This window comes from Trichoderma atroviride, chromosome 7 (genome assembly GCF_020647795.1).
Source record: "Trichoderma atroviride chromosome 7, complete sequence".
NCBI lineage: Eukaryota > Fungi > Ascomycota > Sordariomycetes > Hypocreales > Hypocreaceae > Trichoderma > Trichoderma atroviride.
In genome coordinates, this window is record NC_089406.1 from 37,004 (window position 1) to 54,792 (window position 17,789).

At 48.2% G+C, this 17,789-nt stretch overlaps 10 protein-coding genes across 10 annotated transcripts; 6 read left to right on the plus strand and 4 right to left on the minus strand.

Moving 5' to 3' along the window:
* Positions 1–648: 648 nt before the first annotated feature.
* On the plus strand, positions 649–2,091 carry TrAtP1_011986 (uncharacterized protein; the record flags this gene model as incomplete). Its single annotated transcript, XM_066115340.1, has 1 exon — positions 649–2,091. The coding sequence occupies one exon, from the start codon at positions 649–651 to the stop codon at positions 2,089–2,091; it is 1,443 nt and encodes a 480-aa protein (XP_065971438.1).
* Positions 2,092–2,125: 34 nt separating this feature from the next.
* Positions 2,126–4,046, plus strand: TrAtP1_011987 (uncharacterized protein; the record flags this gene model as incomplete). The annotated part of the gene is made up of 2 exons (XM_066115341.1): positions 2,126–2,717; positions 2,770–4,046. 2 exons carry the CDS (start codon positions 2,126–2,128, stop codon positions 4,044–4,046), a joined length of 1,869 nt encoding a protein of 622 aa, XP_065971439.1.
* An 860-nt stretch (positions 4,047–4,906) lies between these two features.
* On the minus strand, positions 4,907–6,535 carry TrAtP1_011988 (uncharacterized protein; the record flags this gene model as incomplete). Its single annotated transcript, XM_066115342.1, has 1 exon — positions 4,907–6,535. The coding sequence occupies one exon, from the start codon at positions 6,533–6,535 to the stop codon at positions 4,907–4,909; it is 1,629 nt and encodes a 542-aa protein (XP_065971440.1).
* Positions 6,536–7,183: 648 nt separating this feature from the next.
* TrAtP1_011989 (uncharacterized protein) lies at positions 7,184–7,585 on the plus strand (the record flags this gene model as incomplete). The annotated part of the gene is made up of 1 exon (XM_066115343.1): positions 7,184–7,585. The coding sequence occupies one exon, from the start codon at positions 7,184–7,186 to the stop codon at positions 7,583–7,585; it is 402 nt and encodes a 133-aa protein (XP_065971441.1).
* A 138-nt stretch (positions 7,586–7,723) lies between these two features.
* On the plus strand, positions 7,724–9,052 carry TrAtP1_011990 (uncharacterized protein; the record flags this gene model as incomplete). Its single annotated transcript, XM_066115344.1, has 1 exon — positions 7,724–9,052. The coding sequence occupies one exon, from the start codon at positions 7,724–7,726 to the stop codon at positions 9,050–9,052; it is 1,329 nt and encodes a 442-aa protein (XP_065971442.1).
* Positions 9,053–11,044: 1,992 nt separating this feature from the next.
* Positions 11,045–11,275, plus strand: TrAtP1_011991 (uncharacterized protein; the record flags this gene model as incomplete). The annotated part of the gene is made up of 1 exon (XM_066115345.1): positions 11,045–11,275. One exon carries the CDS (start codon positions 11,045–11,047, stop codon positions 11,273–11,275), a length of 231 nt encoding a protein of 76 aa, XP_065971443.1.
* A 1,133-nt stretch (positions 11,276–12,408) lies between these two features.
* Positions 12,409–13,590, minus strand: TrAtP1_011992 (uncharacterized protein; the record flags this gene model as incomplete). The annotated part of the gene is made up of 1 exon (XM_066115346.1): positions 12,409–13,590. The coding sequence occupies one exon, from the start codon at positions 13,588–13,590 to the stop codon at positions 12,409–12,411; it is 1,182 nt and encodes a 393-aa protein (XP_065971444.1).
* A 17-nt stretch (positions 13,591–13,607) lies between these two features.
* TrAtP1_011993 (uncharacterized protein) lies at positions 13,608–14,009 on the minus strand (the record flags this gene model as incomplete). The annotated part of the gene is made up of 1 exon (XM_066115347.1): positions 13,608–14,009. The coding sequence occupies one exon, from the start codon at positions 14,007–14,009 to the stop codon at positions 13,608–13,610; it is 402 nt and encodes a 133-aa protein (XP_065971445.1).
* A 142-nt stretch (positions 14,010–14,151) lies between these two features.
* On the plus strand, positions 14,152–16,788 carry TrAtP1_011994 (uncharacterized protein; the record flags this gene model as incomplete). Its single annotated transcript, XM_066115348.1, has 3 exons — positions 14,152–14,215; positions 15,360–15,733; positions 15,865–16,788. 3 exons carry the CDS (start codon positions 14,152–14,154, stop codon positions 16,786–16,788), a joined length of 1,362 nt encoding a protein of 453 aa, XP_065971446.1.
* An 89-nt stretch (positions 16,789–16,877) lies between these two features.
* Positions 16,878–17,226, minus strand: TrAtP1_011995 (uncharacterized protein; the record flags this gene model as incomplete). Its single annotated transcript, XM_066115349.1, has 2 exons — positions 16,878–16,975; positions 17,037–17,226. The coding sequence occupies 2 exons, from the start codon at positions 17,224–17,226 to the stop codon at positions 16,878–16,880; spliced, it is 288 nt and encodes a 95-aa protein (XP_065971447.1).
* Positions 17,227–17,789: the final 563 nt, after the last annotated feature.

Genomic DNA, 17,789 nt, shown 5'->3' on the forward strand with positions numbered 1-17,789 from the left:
AATCATCAGCTTTTCAAGTACTTGACTGCGCTGGGTGGGCGTCTTCGTCTACTAGAAGTAAAAGGGATATCAATACCAAGCCACACCAACCCTCTACCAGCCCCTATATCGATGTCTTGTAGGGGTTTTGTCAATCAGGAAGACCTGTTTAGTCACTGTACTCCACTTATACACATTTCATCAGATTCTCTGGTTGAACTAGTAGAGACAGAATTTGTGCATAAACAGCCTCAAGATAAGTTGAAACAACTCATTAATTTTCTAAACCAACACACATCCCGGGATTTTGAGCATAAATACACACAGGAGCTAGCAGATAGCCAGAAATCTCATAGCCACACTATTGCTTCATATAAAGTAAAGGAGAAGGGGGAGATGCTATGGCACAATCTCAAAAGATATCTGGCAAAATGCGAGAATAATAGCAACGAGATTTTTCGATTGCTAAAGGAAGCCACTGGCATAAACTGTGAAGGAAATGTAGGCGACATCCAGCCTCACACAATATCGGCAGCATCGGTTGCCACGCAATTTATGGCACCAAGAGTTTCGCCGAGTTTTTTTCTTGGCCAGCTAGCCAGAGAAAAGTGGGAAACCCTTTCTCTGGGATGGAAAAGAGCAATTGTCGCTTACGCGCAGTCATTGACAATGGTTCAGAGAGCCGAAAGGATGCTCAGCCAGCGAGACAACGATACGGAGCTGGTCAAGGAATTTTTAAATACCGGCCATGCGAACTGGGACCCTATGGACTATCCCGAGTCATTGCTTTTGGAAGTGGAAAGTGGAATTTTGATTCGTGAGGTGCAAGAAAATATTGCGTCGCAGATGCGAAGCCCGCCACAGGGCAAAAACGCAACCATGCAGCTGAACATGGGCGAGGGCAAGTCAACAGTAATTTTGCCAATAGTTGCTGCGCATCTAGCGAATGGAAAGCAGCTTGTTTGTGTAATTGGCAGCAAACCACAAGCAAAGGAACTCTTCCGAATGTTGACTTCCAACCTTGGAGGGCTTATGGACCATCAGGTTTATCAAATGCCATTCTCGAGGTCACTCAAGTTCACGACATCTGATGCTGAAAGGATCCTCCAAATTTTGAAAAAATGCTCCGAAACCGGTGGCATTCTTCTGATGCAGCCCGAGCATCTGCTTTCGTTCAAACTTATGGGAATTGAAAATTGTCTTGGATCTCAAAGAGAAGTTGGCCAAATTTTGCTAGATATCCAACACTACCTCAATACCCATTCGCGAACCATTGTCGATGAGAGTGATGACGTCTTTAGTGTCAAATTTGAACTGATTTATACAATGGGAACACAAGTCTCCATTGATCTCAGTCCAGATCGTTGGGTCATCGCACAGCGTGTCCTTAGCATTGTAATGGAAGCTGTGCATTCAATAGGGGACGAATTGCCTCAATCAATCGAGATTTCCCCTTCTAGAGAAGGACAATTTCCACGCGTCCGCATCTTACGCCAAGATGCAGAGGATATGTTGTTAAGCCTGCTTGCCGAAAAGATTTGTACTGCTGGAGTTCCAGGATTGCCCATAACGAGACAATCACCAGCTGTAAGGGAATGTGTCCGTGAGTACATTCTCAACAGGGATTTAGATATAAACCAGATCAGTTCTGTGGAAGTGGAATCGGGATTCTTCATAGAATCTATGAAGGGGCCTTTGCTCCTTGTCAGGGGTCTGATCGCCGAGGGGGTTTTAAGTTTCGCATTCAGACAGAAGCGCTGGAGGGTAAACTACGGCCTTGACCTAAGTCGCGTTCCGAAGACTCGACTCGCTGTACCCTACCGAGCCAAAGACAGCCCCACATCCAGGTCCGAATTCAGTCATCCCGATGTCGTTATTGTTCTTACTCAACTTACGTACTACTATGGTGGTCTCTCTGATGATGACCTTTTTGCTGTTTTTGATCACTTATTACGTGCAGATCAAGCTGAGGCACAATACCAGGACTGGATTTTGGATGCCCCCCGATCTACCGAAGGCCTTCAGGAGCTTGACGGGAGTAACAATGAAGGATCGTCATCAGGCGATTCACGAGATATTTTCTCATTTTCGCCGTGCAAAGAATACCATTGACTACTTTTTATCGCATATTGTTTTTTCCAAGGAAATGAAGGAATTTCCCAAAAAGCTATCAGCTTCTGGCTGGGACATTGGTCAACTTAAAAAACAACCCACAACTGGGTTCAGCGGAACTTGCGATTCCCGCAATCTTATGCCTCTTGACATGAAACATCTGGATCTCCCGGAGCAGCGTCATACAAACGCGACAGTTCTCCAAAATATCCTTCAGCCGGAAAACTCGATAGCTCATATGCCAAGGGTTGGTAAAACTACAGACGCTGAGGCCATATTGAACCTGGTGGTATCAATGGAACCACCAGTTCAAGTTATTCTTGATGTTGGTGCACAAATTCTTGAGCTTACTAATGCCCAGTTAGCTACAGTTTGGCTCAAGAAGGTCCCAGAGGCACAAGGGAAGAAAGCGGTAATTTATTTCGATGATAATGACGAACTCTGTGTTGTTGACCAGCAAGGGTGTGTCGAGAGCCTTCAAACATCGCCGTATGGCCAACAACTAGATCTTTGCCTCGTATTCTTAGATGAAGCGCATACAAGAGGCACCGACCTGAAGCTTCCCACCTATTATAGAGCTGCTGTCACTTTGGGCCCCGGATTGACGAAAGATCGACTTGTGCAGGGTAAATGCTAATCACCCTTTCAATCTAAACTCTATATGCTAACATGTAGTAGCTTGCATGAGACTGCGAAAGCTTGGTAAAGGGCAATCGGTTGTTTTCATAATATCCGAAGAAATCAAAGCACGAATTGTTAAGCTGAGAAACGGCGATGACCACCGTCCAATCGAGGTGCTTGATGTTTTGGTGTGGGCAATTTACGAAACATTCATGGATCTTCATCGAAGTATTCCGATGTGGGCGGTTCAAGGTCAGCGATTTGAGAAACAACGTGCCATTTGGGAATCGGTCACAACGAGCGATGGTATTCAATTACCTTTAGAAGAGGCTGAAAAATTCTTAGAAGCAGAGATACAATCACTAGATGATCGATACAGGCCGCGCAGTACCGAAGAGCAGCCAGTGCAGCTTTCAAATCCTAGCGGAAACCCACGATTAGAAGCTATTTGGGAGCGGTGTGTGGAGTTTGGAAACACCAATTTGAATTCATCTGTGCTATGGGAAGAACAAGAGCGAGAGATATCACCCGAAATCATACAAGAGAGGCAGATCGAAAGACCACGGCCGGTTGAGCCCGAAAAACACACGATTCACCCAAGACTTGTTGAACTGGTGACTTCTGGAACGTTTTCTCAAGCACCGCCATTCTTCCCGGCGTTTGACGCCCTCAAGAGAACACGTGCGGCTCAATTACTGGACATCAGCTATTTTCCGGATGATGTACTCGTAACACAGGACTTCATATCAACGGTGATATTAGAAAGAAAGGACGATAATGATGACTTCTATCAACGTTCGGTGCAGTGGATATTGAGTCAAGCATGGCAGGACAGCACTGTGCAACGGCTGCTAGTTATCAGCCCACACGAAGCACAGGAGCTTAAGCCACTGATAGCCAAGTCAGAGCATGTTCATTTGCATCTCTATTCACCACTATCGAGCCTGGCATACACTTCACTAGAGAGCCTGAAGCTTTACACAGTCCCTGCTCTTCCTGAAAATTGGCATCTTCCCTCTCGCCTGCGAATTTTGCTTAATCTCTTCGGTGGCCAATTATATATCAACTCGAAAGATGATTACTATGAAGTATGCAAGCTACTAAACTTGTCATATAGTCTTACTAGAGGCGGTGTCACCGTGGAGCCAGATGGATTCATTGTTCAGTCTGGTGACACACTTACCAAATTCAAGAAGAGCCCAATCATGTTTCTGAAAAGCTTACTAGCGATACGGTGGAACTCGGGAGTAAATAATAAGACTCACTGGGGAACTATCCTGAGAGGAGATTTACTAGACATCCAAAGGCCTACTTATAACAACATTGGAGAGTAGTTAGAGTAGTAATAGCCCCACAGATAAAATTCTTCAAAAGTTTAGTCCATTTCTTCTCAACATCGGCGGAATATATCAAAACCATGATGCGAAGGCGGTAGAAAAGAGATTTCAGTCAGGCAGAGATACGTTCATACACATACTGACATAATATAATATGTTCTGAAGTGAATATATCGCAAAATACAGCGCTCGATATTACAGAAAATTAATAGCATCGCCAATGGAATAAGAGCCATCTTCAGGAAGAGAGTGGGATGTAGAATCCTGCTGTGGACAACTAAGCCTAGACTACCAAAGAAATCGCAGCAGACATGTCAGGCAAGATAAGCCCAGACAACAGAGCTGTTGATGTCTACAGATGCCCTCTCCAAACACCCGGAACTACAGCTACCAATGTTCATACTCCACAGGCTGTATGCGGAGAGATCGGGACACGGAGACTTCGTGGAATACCACAAAAGCTTCGGACATAATGCGATGCCCACTTGCAAGTGCGGTGAACCAAGGATGCAAGGAAATTATATTAAATGCAGAATGGTACAACCCTTTGTACCGGAACTCCCTGAAAAGGACATCTGGATGGGCATTACTCCACTTACCTATGTACTGGACCTGGATAAATATAAGCACTTTTAGACACTAGTGGAGGACCACCAGCCCCTATGGCGCTGCCCCCCCCAAAACTTAGATTGACACAAAAACTTTCTTTTGTTTCGTATAACACGTAGCGAACGCGGGCTCTGAACCCGCGGCTCCTACCGTCCTTATACTCATATGAGACCCTACATAGCGGACGTTGATAACAAAACAAACAAGCGTTTTGTCTGAATTGATCCATGCAGAAATGCAGCGATACTCTACCCCCGTCGTTTTCCAACTTGACGGTACTGATAGGAGTCCTCCTTCATGTACTTGGAGCCCCAAGACGACGGGCCTTGGTCCGCCGTCCAGTCAGAGTCGCCTAGTACTGGGGATATGCCATAGGATACTATGCATGGCTTTTTCGTCATCTGTGTTCGATTGCAGGCCTCCAAGATGGTGTTGCTCGGGCCATCGAGCTGCTGGAAATCCTTGAACAAAAGCTTATCGGCATAAATGGAGCAGCATACAATACCAGTGTCAGGGTTTGTGTTAATGTTTTCGAGTAATTTGACCGTATTGAGCAGGTCTTTTCCGAAATTCTCAAGGCCTACTACGTTCACCTCTTCAGGGATGACAACGACCACAATTTGGCGCGCGGTACTGGCTGCCATTAAGATGGAAATATCATACGCCGACTGGAGAGGAAGCTGATACGTGGCACAATAGTTGCGCATCCGTTCCGAATTATTGATGAGAATCGTATTGTTCTCGTGTTGGCTTTTAGCATCCTCATATTTCGCAGTCCAGGTCGGGAGGAAGGCTGCATGTGACGGTGCTCCATCTCCGCCATTTTCAGTTTCCGGGCTGCTGCCGTCCCTCGAGGTACGCAGGAAGCGGCCCAGATCGCCACGATACTCATCCACGAGTGAAACTAGGTCGGCCGCTGCCTTTTCACATGATGCAATCATTCTGGGGAAGTGCTCTGGATATAATCGCAATGCACTCCGGAGCAGGAAGTTTGCGTCCTGACTGACAGTTTGTAGATCGTCGAAAAGCTGACGGCTTTTTTCGAGAACAGCCTCGTGGAGCTCCCGGTAAAATGCCTCCACCGAGAATTTGGAAAACTGTGATAACGGCGACATTGTCAGGAGAACGGGGACGGGCACTGTCAGGAGAGAGTTTGCGTTGCGTAACTTGCTCGAGAGCTCCAGCATCGTGGTTGGTATTTTGGACCCCGTCATATCTGGGTCCAAGTAGTCGGCTATAAGGCGGATCTCAAGCTCATACTTGTGCAGCTTCTTCTTGTCCTCGAGGCCAAGTTGTGATTCACCCGTCGCTCCTCCAAATGGTCCAATGCTTTGCAGCACCTCGAGCTTCAAGCTCCCTCCCACGGTTGTGTTATCATATCTACTCTTTTCTGTCTCATTCAGAGTCGCTAACATGTCGGCGCCGTATGAAATGGCGGTTACGACATGTGTAGCGCCAGCGTTCTTCGTCGCAGGCTTCATGACAACTGAGTGCTGGAGTGTCTCATCTGAAGTATCGAGGCGTCGGGTGTACCACCCTCTTTTCTCCACTCCAGCGATAGCTGTGGAGCTCTCTGAGCTCTCGGATCTATCGACAAAATTGGCGGATCCGTCAGCTTTGATTTCGCCGCCAAGAACTATGAGTGACATGGAGGCCTTGAGATCGAGTAGCTCTGATCGTTGTTTGGAATTTGTGACGTTTTTGTATTTGGAGCTTGTTAAACCCGTTTCATCTTGCACTGTACTGTCGGCGATATTGTTGGCTGGGAAAAGCGGATAGTTGAGAAGCTGGGATGAGCGCGCATCGTAGAGTTGGCCGAGGAAGCTTGGCCGCCCCATTGCTTGGACCAAAAGCTGTTCCTCTGCAACAGTAGCCATTGCCAAAATTTGCATTCACGAAATTGAAAACAAAAAAAGGTAGTCATGGTGTTTCCAGGTAAGACTGTAGGCGAGCGCTTAACACTGAACACTCATACAACCTCCGAGTATGGTACTTGGCGGCGATCCCATATGAAACTTGCATCACAACCGCAAGTGATAGCATACAGCCACGGACGAATCTTATATGCCATATACGAAACTCCGATACCAGTTTCTAGGTTCGGATCAGCGTTCCAGCCGTTTCACATTTGTCAACTTTTTCTAGACTTAACGAGTCTTGATTGGCTAAACTTGGGCACTTGACCGTTTGACGTGAGCTTGAATCTAAAGAATGTTTCTTATGTTTGGATAATGTACACAAGCGGGGGATGTGGAATTCCAGTCGAAATACGGTAGGCTTTGAATAAGCTTCTTAGACTGCGCTATCTCCTAATTCTAATTCTATTGACTATTGACTAGAGAGAAGTGACATTTTAATGACCTCATCCCAGCCCGTATATAAACATAGAAGAGGTACTCCACGATATCCTTGATCATAATGCTGAGGCTGGTCAGTTCTACCCGACTCTCACGGGATATGTCGAAGTTCCTCGGTGAATCCTTCCGGATCATATCTACATAGGTAATTACGTTTTGCCACGAACCATGTCATCAAATAACCGAGACCTTCAAGTACCGGCCCTTAAACGTAACGCGTTTCTGGGCCAGGTGTACCAGGGTGCAACAGGCAACTTGCTCAGCCCGAATTTCTTTAACAGGGCCTACATTGATGCGGCAACTGTTACCACGCCCATGCCCAAGACAGAGGTCGCATTCAAGAGTGCCCAGAGCGCCGAGGAAAGAGCCCATCTACTTAATGTATCGGCCTCCGTGTCCGTTTCAGTGTGTTCAGGAACGTTGAAACTAACGGGGTTCGGCTCGTACCTGGACCGCTCCAATGACCAGGAGGAGTCCATCACAATCTCGGGCGTAGTGCACGCAAGAACAGTCCATAAGCGGCTCATTATCAGCGATGAGGATTTACAAAACCACGCTGTCATTGACTAAAACGACCTAGCAGCGTGGGGGATTACCCACGTGGTGACTGCCATCACGTATGGAGGTACCCTGGTTGGAAGCATCACGCAGACGAATTCTCAGAAGAACGAAAACCACACTCTTAAGGGAATATTCTCTCTCGGGACCATGTCCAACTTTGCTAAGATTGGCGACATCCATGCCAAGGCCGAGGTAGACGATGAAGAAATGAATAACCTCAAAGGATTTCACCTATCCACCAGCTTCGAGGCTGACTATGTCGACCCTAACCCTCATCCAGAGGACGAAGTTATCCCAACAGAACCTAATCCAGACGCCCCTCCAGCGACCCCCAATGACAGGAGCCGCGAACCTACCTTGTTGATGAACAAAATAAAGAGGGGATTTCCCAACTTTACTAGTGACCCAGTGCCGCCGCCCGATAAGACACACGGCGTTCCGGTGGAATTGACGCTGACACCTGTGAGCTATTTTGATGCTATCTCGGTGGAGATTATCTTTCGTGAGCTCAATGAGGCTGATATGGTGGCGCTGCGTGCTCTCTACGATAAACTCACCTCACTCGCACAGAGTCGCATGTCTTTATACCTCGAGATCATGAAACCGCCACTAGAGCATTCTTCACAGGAAGCAGCTACTAGTACTACTACTAGCCCCAAGTACAGCAATCTGTTTCCAACCTTCTCCAAGACATGCCAGGACCGACAGCGCAAAGTGGAAAGCCTGCAGTTAGAAGCGAGTTCAGGTTTAGGCCAGTTTCTCCAGGACTACCGCATTAAAAAGGCAGATTCTAAGCATATCAGCGATTTCCTGGTCAAATACCAGACTCTCCACGACAGCGCCAGAGGGTTGTATGAGCAAGATACGCTGCAGTGGCGGGCGTTACGACGGCTCAAGGAAACAGCCGACGCGTATCAATACCCACTGAACACGGTGGAAGACATGATAGCTGCGAGGCCCGTCAACGGCACGCTGGTTATGGAGATTGTTCCGGAGAATGTGCAAATGTCTAGCCTCCTCAATATATATCGACATCTGGGAAAAGACATCAGAGATTGGAGGACCCAGGAGGACAGTGATTTGACCATTTCTAAGTTTGGTGTCTCGCGTGATGCCTCTATTCCTGCCTTTACAACCACATACGTGTCCTTTTACGCTGATCCAGCAAAGGACAAGGCTTTAGTCTCTATCGACAATGACCAAGGTTCTGTGCTCTCTGCGGTTGCTGCAGCACGCAAAGAGGCCAGCCCAAAGACCATTCAATATGGCCTTCGAGAATCAACGAATCAACTTGAGTGGTTGGTGCTGGGCGATGGCAATGTATGGGGTATGCTGGAGTACGATAACGTGGACGGCAGCGACGCTGATGCAGACAAAAAATTACCCAGGACGCAGTACTTGGGATATCTCAAGGACAAAAATCCTTATGGATACGGCGTCATGAAGTATGCGGGGGGGCTTGATGTACAAGGGTGATTGGCTGCGGGGGCTGCGTGACGGCAATGGGTGCATGTACCACGGCACGCGGCTTGTGGCAGAAGGAATATTTGTCGAGGATTCGATATCTCCGACTAGTCTTGGGGTAGAGTCTTACGGGCACGGAGAGCTCTTCGTCGTCCAAGTCACAGCTGTGCAGGGTGGAGGAGCTGCAGAGACGGCTACTTTTGTCGTTAAGGCGGACATTGTATTATTTCTCATGGCCAAGAAGTTAGCCTACGTCTTTGGCTGGAAGGCTGGTGAACGGTATCGTCTTACTGCATCTATGGAAAGGCCGCCTTCCCCCCCATTCATCAACCCTATCACCGTTATTGTCAACGGAGACCAGGTGGAGACTGATTACAAGGAAATTTATCCTGATTGGCCTGAACCCCTTGGTATTTACTCGGTGTACTGGCCTAATTATATGTTCGTAAGGGATAACAAGTATGAGGACTTTATTTCTCTGGCGCGCAGGTTTGCGCCTTTTGAAGCTTTGCCACTGGTATACAATACTGAACACCCGGAGATCACGACGGCCCCAAGCAGTCGGACCCGAGCGATCAAGACTAGGGCAGTTCGCTTGGACGATGGTGTATTACCGCTAGCAAGTGCAGGGACACCCAACATGAGCAGGGGGGCAATGAAAGTGTGTTTCCATGATACGCCTTCCATCTGAAGTTGGAAATGAAGATAAGATGTTTTGTGTATGTATGACGGGGTGAATGCCTCCGAGTCTTCACAGGCTTAAATAAGATTATTATCAGAACCTTACTGCACCTCCTATCGCAACTACATCTAAGCCTTTGGTGCCTTGACAAATTCAAAACATTGTTTTCTTACCCATTCTCACGTACCGTCCGATCGACGACTGCCCCTTGAGTGCCTTTGGATGAAAACATGCTTGTAAATTTCACCAATTACCTTCTTTTCCAATGTCTCCAATAATTCAAGTACTTTTTAAATCCAAGCCTTCCCAGAAAAGTGAACATCAGCAGGAGCCGCCCTAACATTTTTTTAGGGCCATCCCAACTCATTATATAATTATATAAATCTCTCCATAATCCATCTTCTGTAAATCGTGACTTGTACCTTTCATCATATTGATCTAGCATTGACCAGAGGTAGAACTGATTCGAAGGATCCTTAAACGTTGCCATATTATCTCGGACGAAATCCAGTACTCGCCGCTCAAGGACAATAGAAAGCTCTTCTGCCCACGCTGCTGCTCCGCTATTTTCATCCCCTTCTGAAGCTGCTTGACAACATGGTGGAGTCGATCTTGTGGTTCCATTGCCATCTCCGAGATCATTATCTGAGTTCGTGCCGAGCGCGGTTACTGGCGCATATGCTTGTAAAATCGGCACCATATCATTACGCAGCAGCGACTTAGTGTTTTCTTGCTTCCACACCACCTCTGTTGGCTGGGCATTAATCCAACCCACCACATGAGCCAATGCTTGTGGCATAATTTGCGTCTCTTCTTTTTTTTAATTTGAGAAATTGATGAATGTCGGGCAAGCGGAGGTTTGGACTTTTGATGGTAGACTTGATCATATGCATGTCCATCCAATACACTGAGAAACCCTGGCCGTCGAGCGATCTCAGTCGTTGCTGAAGCTATGTAGCCCTCAAAAACCCATATATGTGGTCGGTCTGGAAAGAAATCTAACTGTACAAGGGTCAGTGGTCAGATATCAACTCTACATGGGTGTGTAAAACCTAACTCCAGTACCCTTGTTCATCCTCAGTCCCACCAAATTGCAACTAAAACTGTAGTAGAGTTGAATTACTATGTACTCTTAGGGCTATATAAGTTTTCAATGAACTCTAGTACAGTTCATTGGTGCATAAGTAATAGCCGAGATCATAACAATCAGGCTGCCCGAGCCCAAGAGGTCAACCCGCCCCAGCTTAGACCACAGGGTCTCTTGATCGTTTTGATCCTTCGTCTACTCGACATCGCCGCCCAGGTAGCAGCTAACCGTCCAAATGGCAAGCATACAGATCGGGACTTGTCCAAAGAAAGACCAGCGCCAGCCTACTGTGCCAGCCAGCAGACCTCCGAGCGGCTCCCAGTCCTGCGCCAAGCAAGTAGACAATATTCAAGATACCATGCCAGATACCGCGATCCTCAGGGTTGACCAGGCCAGTGAGCATGATCGAGACAACAGTGCCCAGGCCGCCACCCCCGACGGCCTGAAGCACACGCGCCGCGATTAATTATTCAATAGATCGCGCAAGCCCGCAGGCCAGGCACCCAGATGCGAAGCGTATACGCAGCTAGAAGACACTCCTTACAACCGAAGATATCGCACAGCTTACCGTATAGAGGCTGGAAGGATGCCACGGTTAGTGCGTACCCCGTCACGACCCAGGACGCCATGTTCAAGGCTTCCAGCTCGCTGGATATGGTGACATAGCTGACCAGGGCAATCGTCCCATCGGCCGCGGCGAAAAAGGTCTGTCAAAGCCCGGTCAGGCTACCATTAGTCCGAAGAACGAAAAGGGGATAACTCACGCCAATGGTGATAGCGGGAAAGACGACCAATATGTTCGGTGGCGTTTTATCCGTCCCTTGGACAGGCTCAGGAGTTCTCTGATTGGTCTAGTTCACTTCATCCCTATTATGCTCCGGATTGTCTATAACAACCGGCGCTTGTGTAGGCATTTATATGAGCGGCGGGTCGCTTCCGGAGCCGGAGTCGGGAAAAGTGGTGATGTTTCATCTCTAACGACCGAGGATGGTGGCATGGTGAAGGGCTGAGTGTACAAGGGATGAATGAGCTACCGGGCCGTCTGGCCAAGCTGAGACTGAAGTATCAGGGAGGAACCTTCTTTAATCTCATAATGAGTCGTCATGTGCGACTCGGAATTTAGTAATGCCAAGACGAACTGCAAGAAGATGCTTTGTTCCTTTTAGTGAGTACTACTAGTATGAAATTGGCCTGCGGCCTGGGCCCGGTTTCGGGCGCATAGCAGGTTAAATTATGTAGCCCTATTATTTAGTCGGCCGCAAGCCTTAGTAGTACAATAAGAAAAGCAGTATTTGCAAACTTTTGGGTACTTATTATACTAAATATTATTGGTTGGTCTAAACCTACTGTAAGGCAATCTAACAACACACCTGTTGCCAAAGCCTTAGAGGCGTTCACTTAGTGACCTCATGGTAACAACCGGAGGAATGTTATATATAACCTACTATGCGGTAAATCAAGTTCCTTACATCAAATACGGATGGTCAACTATCAGCTCTTTCGCATAGTCTTGATTCATCAACGCAAACTATAGAGAACAGCAAGATCTGTCCCTAGCTACCATTCCTGGAGAGTCTAAGCACCCACTCCCCCTCTACCTTACTCTTTCGTGTACTCCACAGGCGGTACGCCTTGGTCATGAGACCAATACAACTTGTCTACCATGGCATCGGATGCCGCCTTGAACTTGGCCTTCCAGAAATCTGGCCCTTGATCTGAGCCAACCCACCTACCTCGGCGCGACAGCTCGTTTCGCGGTGCGAGCCAAAGAAAGGTGTCTTCTTCATAGTGATTCAGCTCAAACTTCTCCGAGTCCAGGCCTTGAAATGCCCAGTAAAGTTTGCCTTGCTCCAAGGTGACCACGATCTTGAAAGTACGAATGTCATCCCAATACGTCCCGACGTACTCTTCAAGGTCTCTTGCCACAGTATCGTTCTTTCGCGTATCCTTAAGCTCTTTGATCAGCTCCGGATACCACCTGAGGTTCTCGGGAACGCAAGCTTCTGCTGACTTTATGAAGTCAGTTCGCTCAGAGGGAGGCACTTCAAGTAATTCTTCGAGAATGAGCTGGCCAATCCAGTCAGGCACATCGTTGAGGGCGAGAGAATTTGTGAGGACCACGATAGCGACATCCTTGTCGGGGACAAGAATGGCGATAGTCAGGGCACCGGGAAGGCTGCCCTGGTGGAAGATGACGAGCTGCCCAGGAACTCCTTTGGCGATGGTTGGCATCCCGTTGGGAAGAAGACCAGGGTTAATTCCAATCCGGCCCATCTTGCCTGGCAGCTGGACCCGGCCCCAGCCTAGAGCGTATGAGGCTTCGTTTCGTGATGGTTGGTCCATGGGAATTTTGGCCGACATCAAATGCGTGACTTGTTTCAACGGGGAGCCTTCTGTGGACGACTTCCCACTAGATAACTGATCGTTGTAGCTGGTCAGGAAGGCTCTGTAGAGCTTGAGAAGATCGCGCACACAGGAGCGCAAGCCACCAGTGGGTCCGTCGAACCAGTCATCACCGGTCTTGGCGCAAGGGATGGGAACAGTCGAAAGGTCGTCTAGAGTGTTGTAGCACGACGCACGATTGTCGATGCTGGCGGGTGGAGTCTTTAAGAAAGTTCGGCTCATACTTAGAGGATCGAAGATGCGAGTCTGCACAAAGTCGAAATATGACTGACCGCTCAAGGCCTCAATGACGTGGCCAGCGAGCTCGTAGCAAAGGTTGCTGTACGCAAACTGAGCCCGGAAAGGGAGGAGCAAGGTCTGGTTGTTGATGTATTTCATGGCATCCTCAGAGCTGATCAGCACGTTACTCTCGGTACCAATCCAAGGTTATCTGCCCAAGACATGCCGGTGCGATGCGATAGAATATCGGTCAACGTGACGTGGTTCTGCAGCGTCTCATCTCTGGACTTGAACGACGGCAGCACGTCTTTGACAAGAGTATCCCAGGTAGCCTGGCCCTCGTCGATGAGGATGCCCATTGCAGCCGCCGTAAGGGCTTTGGTAAGGGAACCAGCCGTGAATACCGTTTCGTGGTCAATAGGCAGCGCAGCTTCGACATCGCGGACGCCATACTGTACCACGTAGGCAGGTTTGTCGCCATAGAGCACTCCGATTGAGGCACCTGGCGTGCCGCCGATCTTCATGAGTTTCGAGATGGAGGGACCGAGATGGTCGAGCCGGGTAGGAAGATCGCTCATGTCGGCGATGGGTTGAACTGTAAATAGGCAGGATTAGTCACAGGTCCGAAAAGCCTTGCAATGGGGGGGAGGGGGCGAGTTACATTGTTTGGGGCGACGAGTGAAGAGCGCTCGCACCAAAGCAAAGTCCCACGTAAGCAAAATGGTGATGGCGAGGAAGAAGAAAGCTAAAACCCACACTTCCCTAAAAGACACATATGAGGAGGGTAGGTGAGTCAAAAAACTCTGAGTTGTCGTTGAGGAAGGCACGTTTTAAGGTGACCAAAAGGCGACGTCGCCAACGGACACCAGCAGCGAGAGTTTTGACTGCGAGTCTCCTTCAGGCTCCGAAAAATCGCAAAGGACAGATAAAATGACGAGTGGGAGTCACAGTTGCTTGGGCCCGCGGACAGGGTAGCGATAAAGCTGCAGCTTGGATAGGTGGCCTGGAATGAAGATGTAGATGTGTAGCTATCTGATTTGAGAGTAGAACAAGCGGGGGCAGCCAGGCGATGAATAGTGGATAGAGGCAAGTGGCGGGGGTAGGAATGGATGAATAAATAAAAATGAAAAAAAGTAGGGCGGCGGCGCGTTGGCTCACTGTGACGAGGTTGCCTACAGGAGCTGTAGCTGCAGTTGGGCACAAAGCTCAATCGATATTAGACGCCTACGTAGCCATCCATCGGGACAGCTGAGACCACGCTGCATGAAGTTCCCACGGCCCCTCACCGACGGGTCAGGCTGTGGAAGTACCCTTGGTACCTGACAGGTAGAGCACTAGACCCCTGTCCGACAAGCCAGACAGGGTTCGGTACCTCCTCTTTAACTTTAAGTGCTTTTTTCTCCACTTACCGCAACTAGGTGACGGCGCCTATCTCATTGGATGCCACATCGGCTAACTTGAGACCTTTTGCAGCGAAGTGGAGGTGTCTAATTACCCTCTGAGGTGTTTGGCATGTCTACAAAGAGAGTGTCACGACCCAACAACTTATGGCCGCAACAGTAAGCCTACAGGGTAGACGCAACGGAGTAGCCATTGGCCGACGTAGCCAATCAGGACTGTGTTCACTTTGAGAAAGTGAACACCAGTGAACGGTTTCCCGTTCTAGAGGATGTTCACTTTGAGAAAGTGAACAACAATGAACAACGGGATATATATACACTTCTTACACTCGCTTGAAGATAGTTTTAGATAGCCAGTTGTTAACACAGAATCAAGATTGCAACACGCTCTACACTGCTTACACTCTGGTGACTTTTATCATTACTGTCTACATTGCCCGAAGATCTCCTGATCGCTCCGCCAACATAAACCCAGAACTGAACTCTAGGTTTGTCCCTTGGGAAGCCCTCGTATTACTAACCATCTAGTGTACGGTTCGTCACAGAGAGTTTGGAAGCTGGGGATTAGCGAGTATATTGTTCAGGCTCCGAATTCTTGGTCTGCGCGTCAGCCGTACTTCGACGAGATCTACCGCGCTTTGCCGTATGGATCCAATATTGTTTTCGAAAATATTGTGCCTTTCCCCAGTCAACCGCGAATTCGAATCATTCCAGATAATACATGGGGTGAAAGGCTTCTATCAATTGAAACACTGCGAGATTTCTTGGATTTACCGCCAAACGGATGGCCGGCATCAATTCACATGAACAGCCTCGAAGTTGTGTTTCAGATCAATGAGAACGTTGCACTGGTTCGAGCCCCTAAAATTGGAGGCAGCACACCGTTCATCTTCAAGACCAATGTGCGGAGCACGAAGCACTTTTATCATGAGCTGAAGCTTCTACTTATGATGGAGAACTATCCGGGTATAATCTCCAAACCCTTATGCGTTGTCATCTGCAACGAATCGGGTATCGATAGCTCTTAGGATAGGTTGCTGGCTTCCTCTCAGAGTACTATCCGAAAGGCAACCTACGCGATGTTCTAGAATCAAAATCGCCCATACCTTCAATCTTACAGCTGAAGTGGTCTATCCAAATTGCCGAGACTCTGCAACACGTCCGGGCTAGCCCGGCCCGGTTTTACTCCGACCTCAAACCGGACAACTTGGTGATATCTGGATTAGGTCGAGACATCATCTTTATAGATTTCGAGCAGGCGGGAAACTGGGACACTTTCCAACCCTCTGAGACCTTCTATTTAACCTGGATGGAAAAGCTCTCTGCTAGGAGAGAGGTACTGGAGGTGCGCCGGAAAAAGTACAAATCCCTTCTAGACCTCAACATACCACACCCAAGCTCGAAAGAGTGGGCTTGCACTAATCCGTCAGTGGGATACTTTGACGCCTGGACAAACCTTTCGCCATACGAACAAGAACAGGCATTGGTGTTCTCGCTTGGTAAAGTCTTGTGGTGTATATTTGAGGGTTGTAGTCACACACGGAATTCGATCGACGAAGAATATGAGCGAGAAGTTGACCATGAGTTCCCCGAGTTTAGAAGGACGTCGGAGCCACTACAGCAACTGATCCGAAAATGTATGTATGGCGCACCAGAATACAACTCAACTGAGCAGTTTCACCAGGTGCGCGATGGACCAAGGGTTAATGTTGAATCTTCGGCAGGGAGTGAATGGAGTTGTCATGGCTCACCAAGAGAGGTCTTGGAGGCCGCAAGAACTTTGTGGTCTGATCGGCTGTCACGCATGGAGCGATATGTGGAAGCTAAAGGTCGTTGGATGCAGAACAGCCACCAGGAAGGCGATGTACAGCTTTTGGGGTTTCCGTTGAGGCCAACATTAGCCGAGACTCTCGAAATTTTGAATAATGAGCTTCGTGATACAGTCTTTAGAGCATAATAACGATAAATTCGACCATATAATTACTTGAAGCTTACTTCTACTCATGGTAGATATATAATTCTCTCATAGTCCATAGAGGACTGGCTTTACTCCACAGAGTCGAACACCAATGTTCGTATTTCCACGCTCTCTCTGCCATCTTTATCCCCAAATCCGAGAGGCTGGAATGAACTATGTAAGCTGACTATAATGGACCCTGTCAATCGATCTATTCCACGACCAATGACTGGAGTCTAAACACTTACATCGCACAGCGGCATCTTTGTCGGTGTTGTGAATCTTGAGCATCGTTACCTCTTCAGGTTTCTGGCCCGAGAGATAGTACCATCGGTGCTCGGGGTTGTAGGTGGAGTAGTATGTCTCCCCGACGTACTTACGGCGCACCAAGTCCGCAGGAACGAGATCCTGCAGCTTTACTGTGCTCGAGCCGCACATGGCTAGTGGCCAATTTCTTACCGTGCTCAGTGGTTTCCAAACGCTATGAGCTTTTGGTTAGGCCTGGTCGCGCAGTCGGGGAAGAGAAACCTATTCTAGCATCTGCACGCACCTCACAATACGAAATCTCCGCTTCAGTAGTTCTTCGGCTTGATCGCCCATATGAAACCCGGACCCTTGTCACAGCCCCATCAAAGCCTTGGTCTACTATATCTGTCAGTATGACTTCTTTCTTGGCAATTCGTGGAGCACGCTTACCCACGTGAGGATGCGTAACTGGGATCACAGCGTCGAGCCCATCGTCTAGGCTGATAATCCTGCTTTCGAACTCCTTGATGTTCATGCTAATTCGGAGCTGCAAGTCAGGATGGCGTGATGTCATGAACAGTTTATGGTCTCACGGAGCGGCAACAAAGAAAAAAACAACAAACCTGCCAGTCGAACACTTTGACGACCCCAATAGCTCTGCCATCTTGTCTTTCTAGCTCTTCTCTGATGAAGGCCTCCGCAGCTGCGATGTATTCCTCTTGTAATTATATCATTAACATATTTCAAAAAACGCA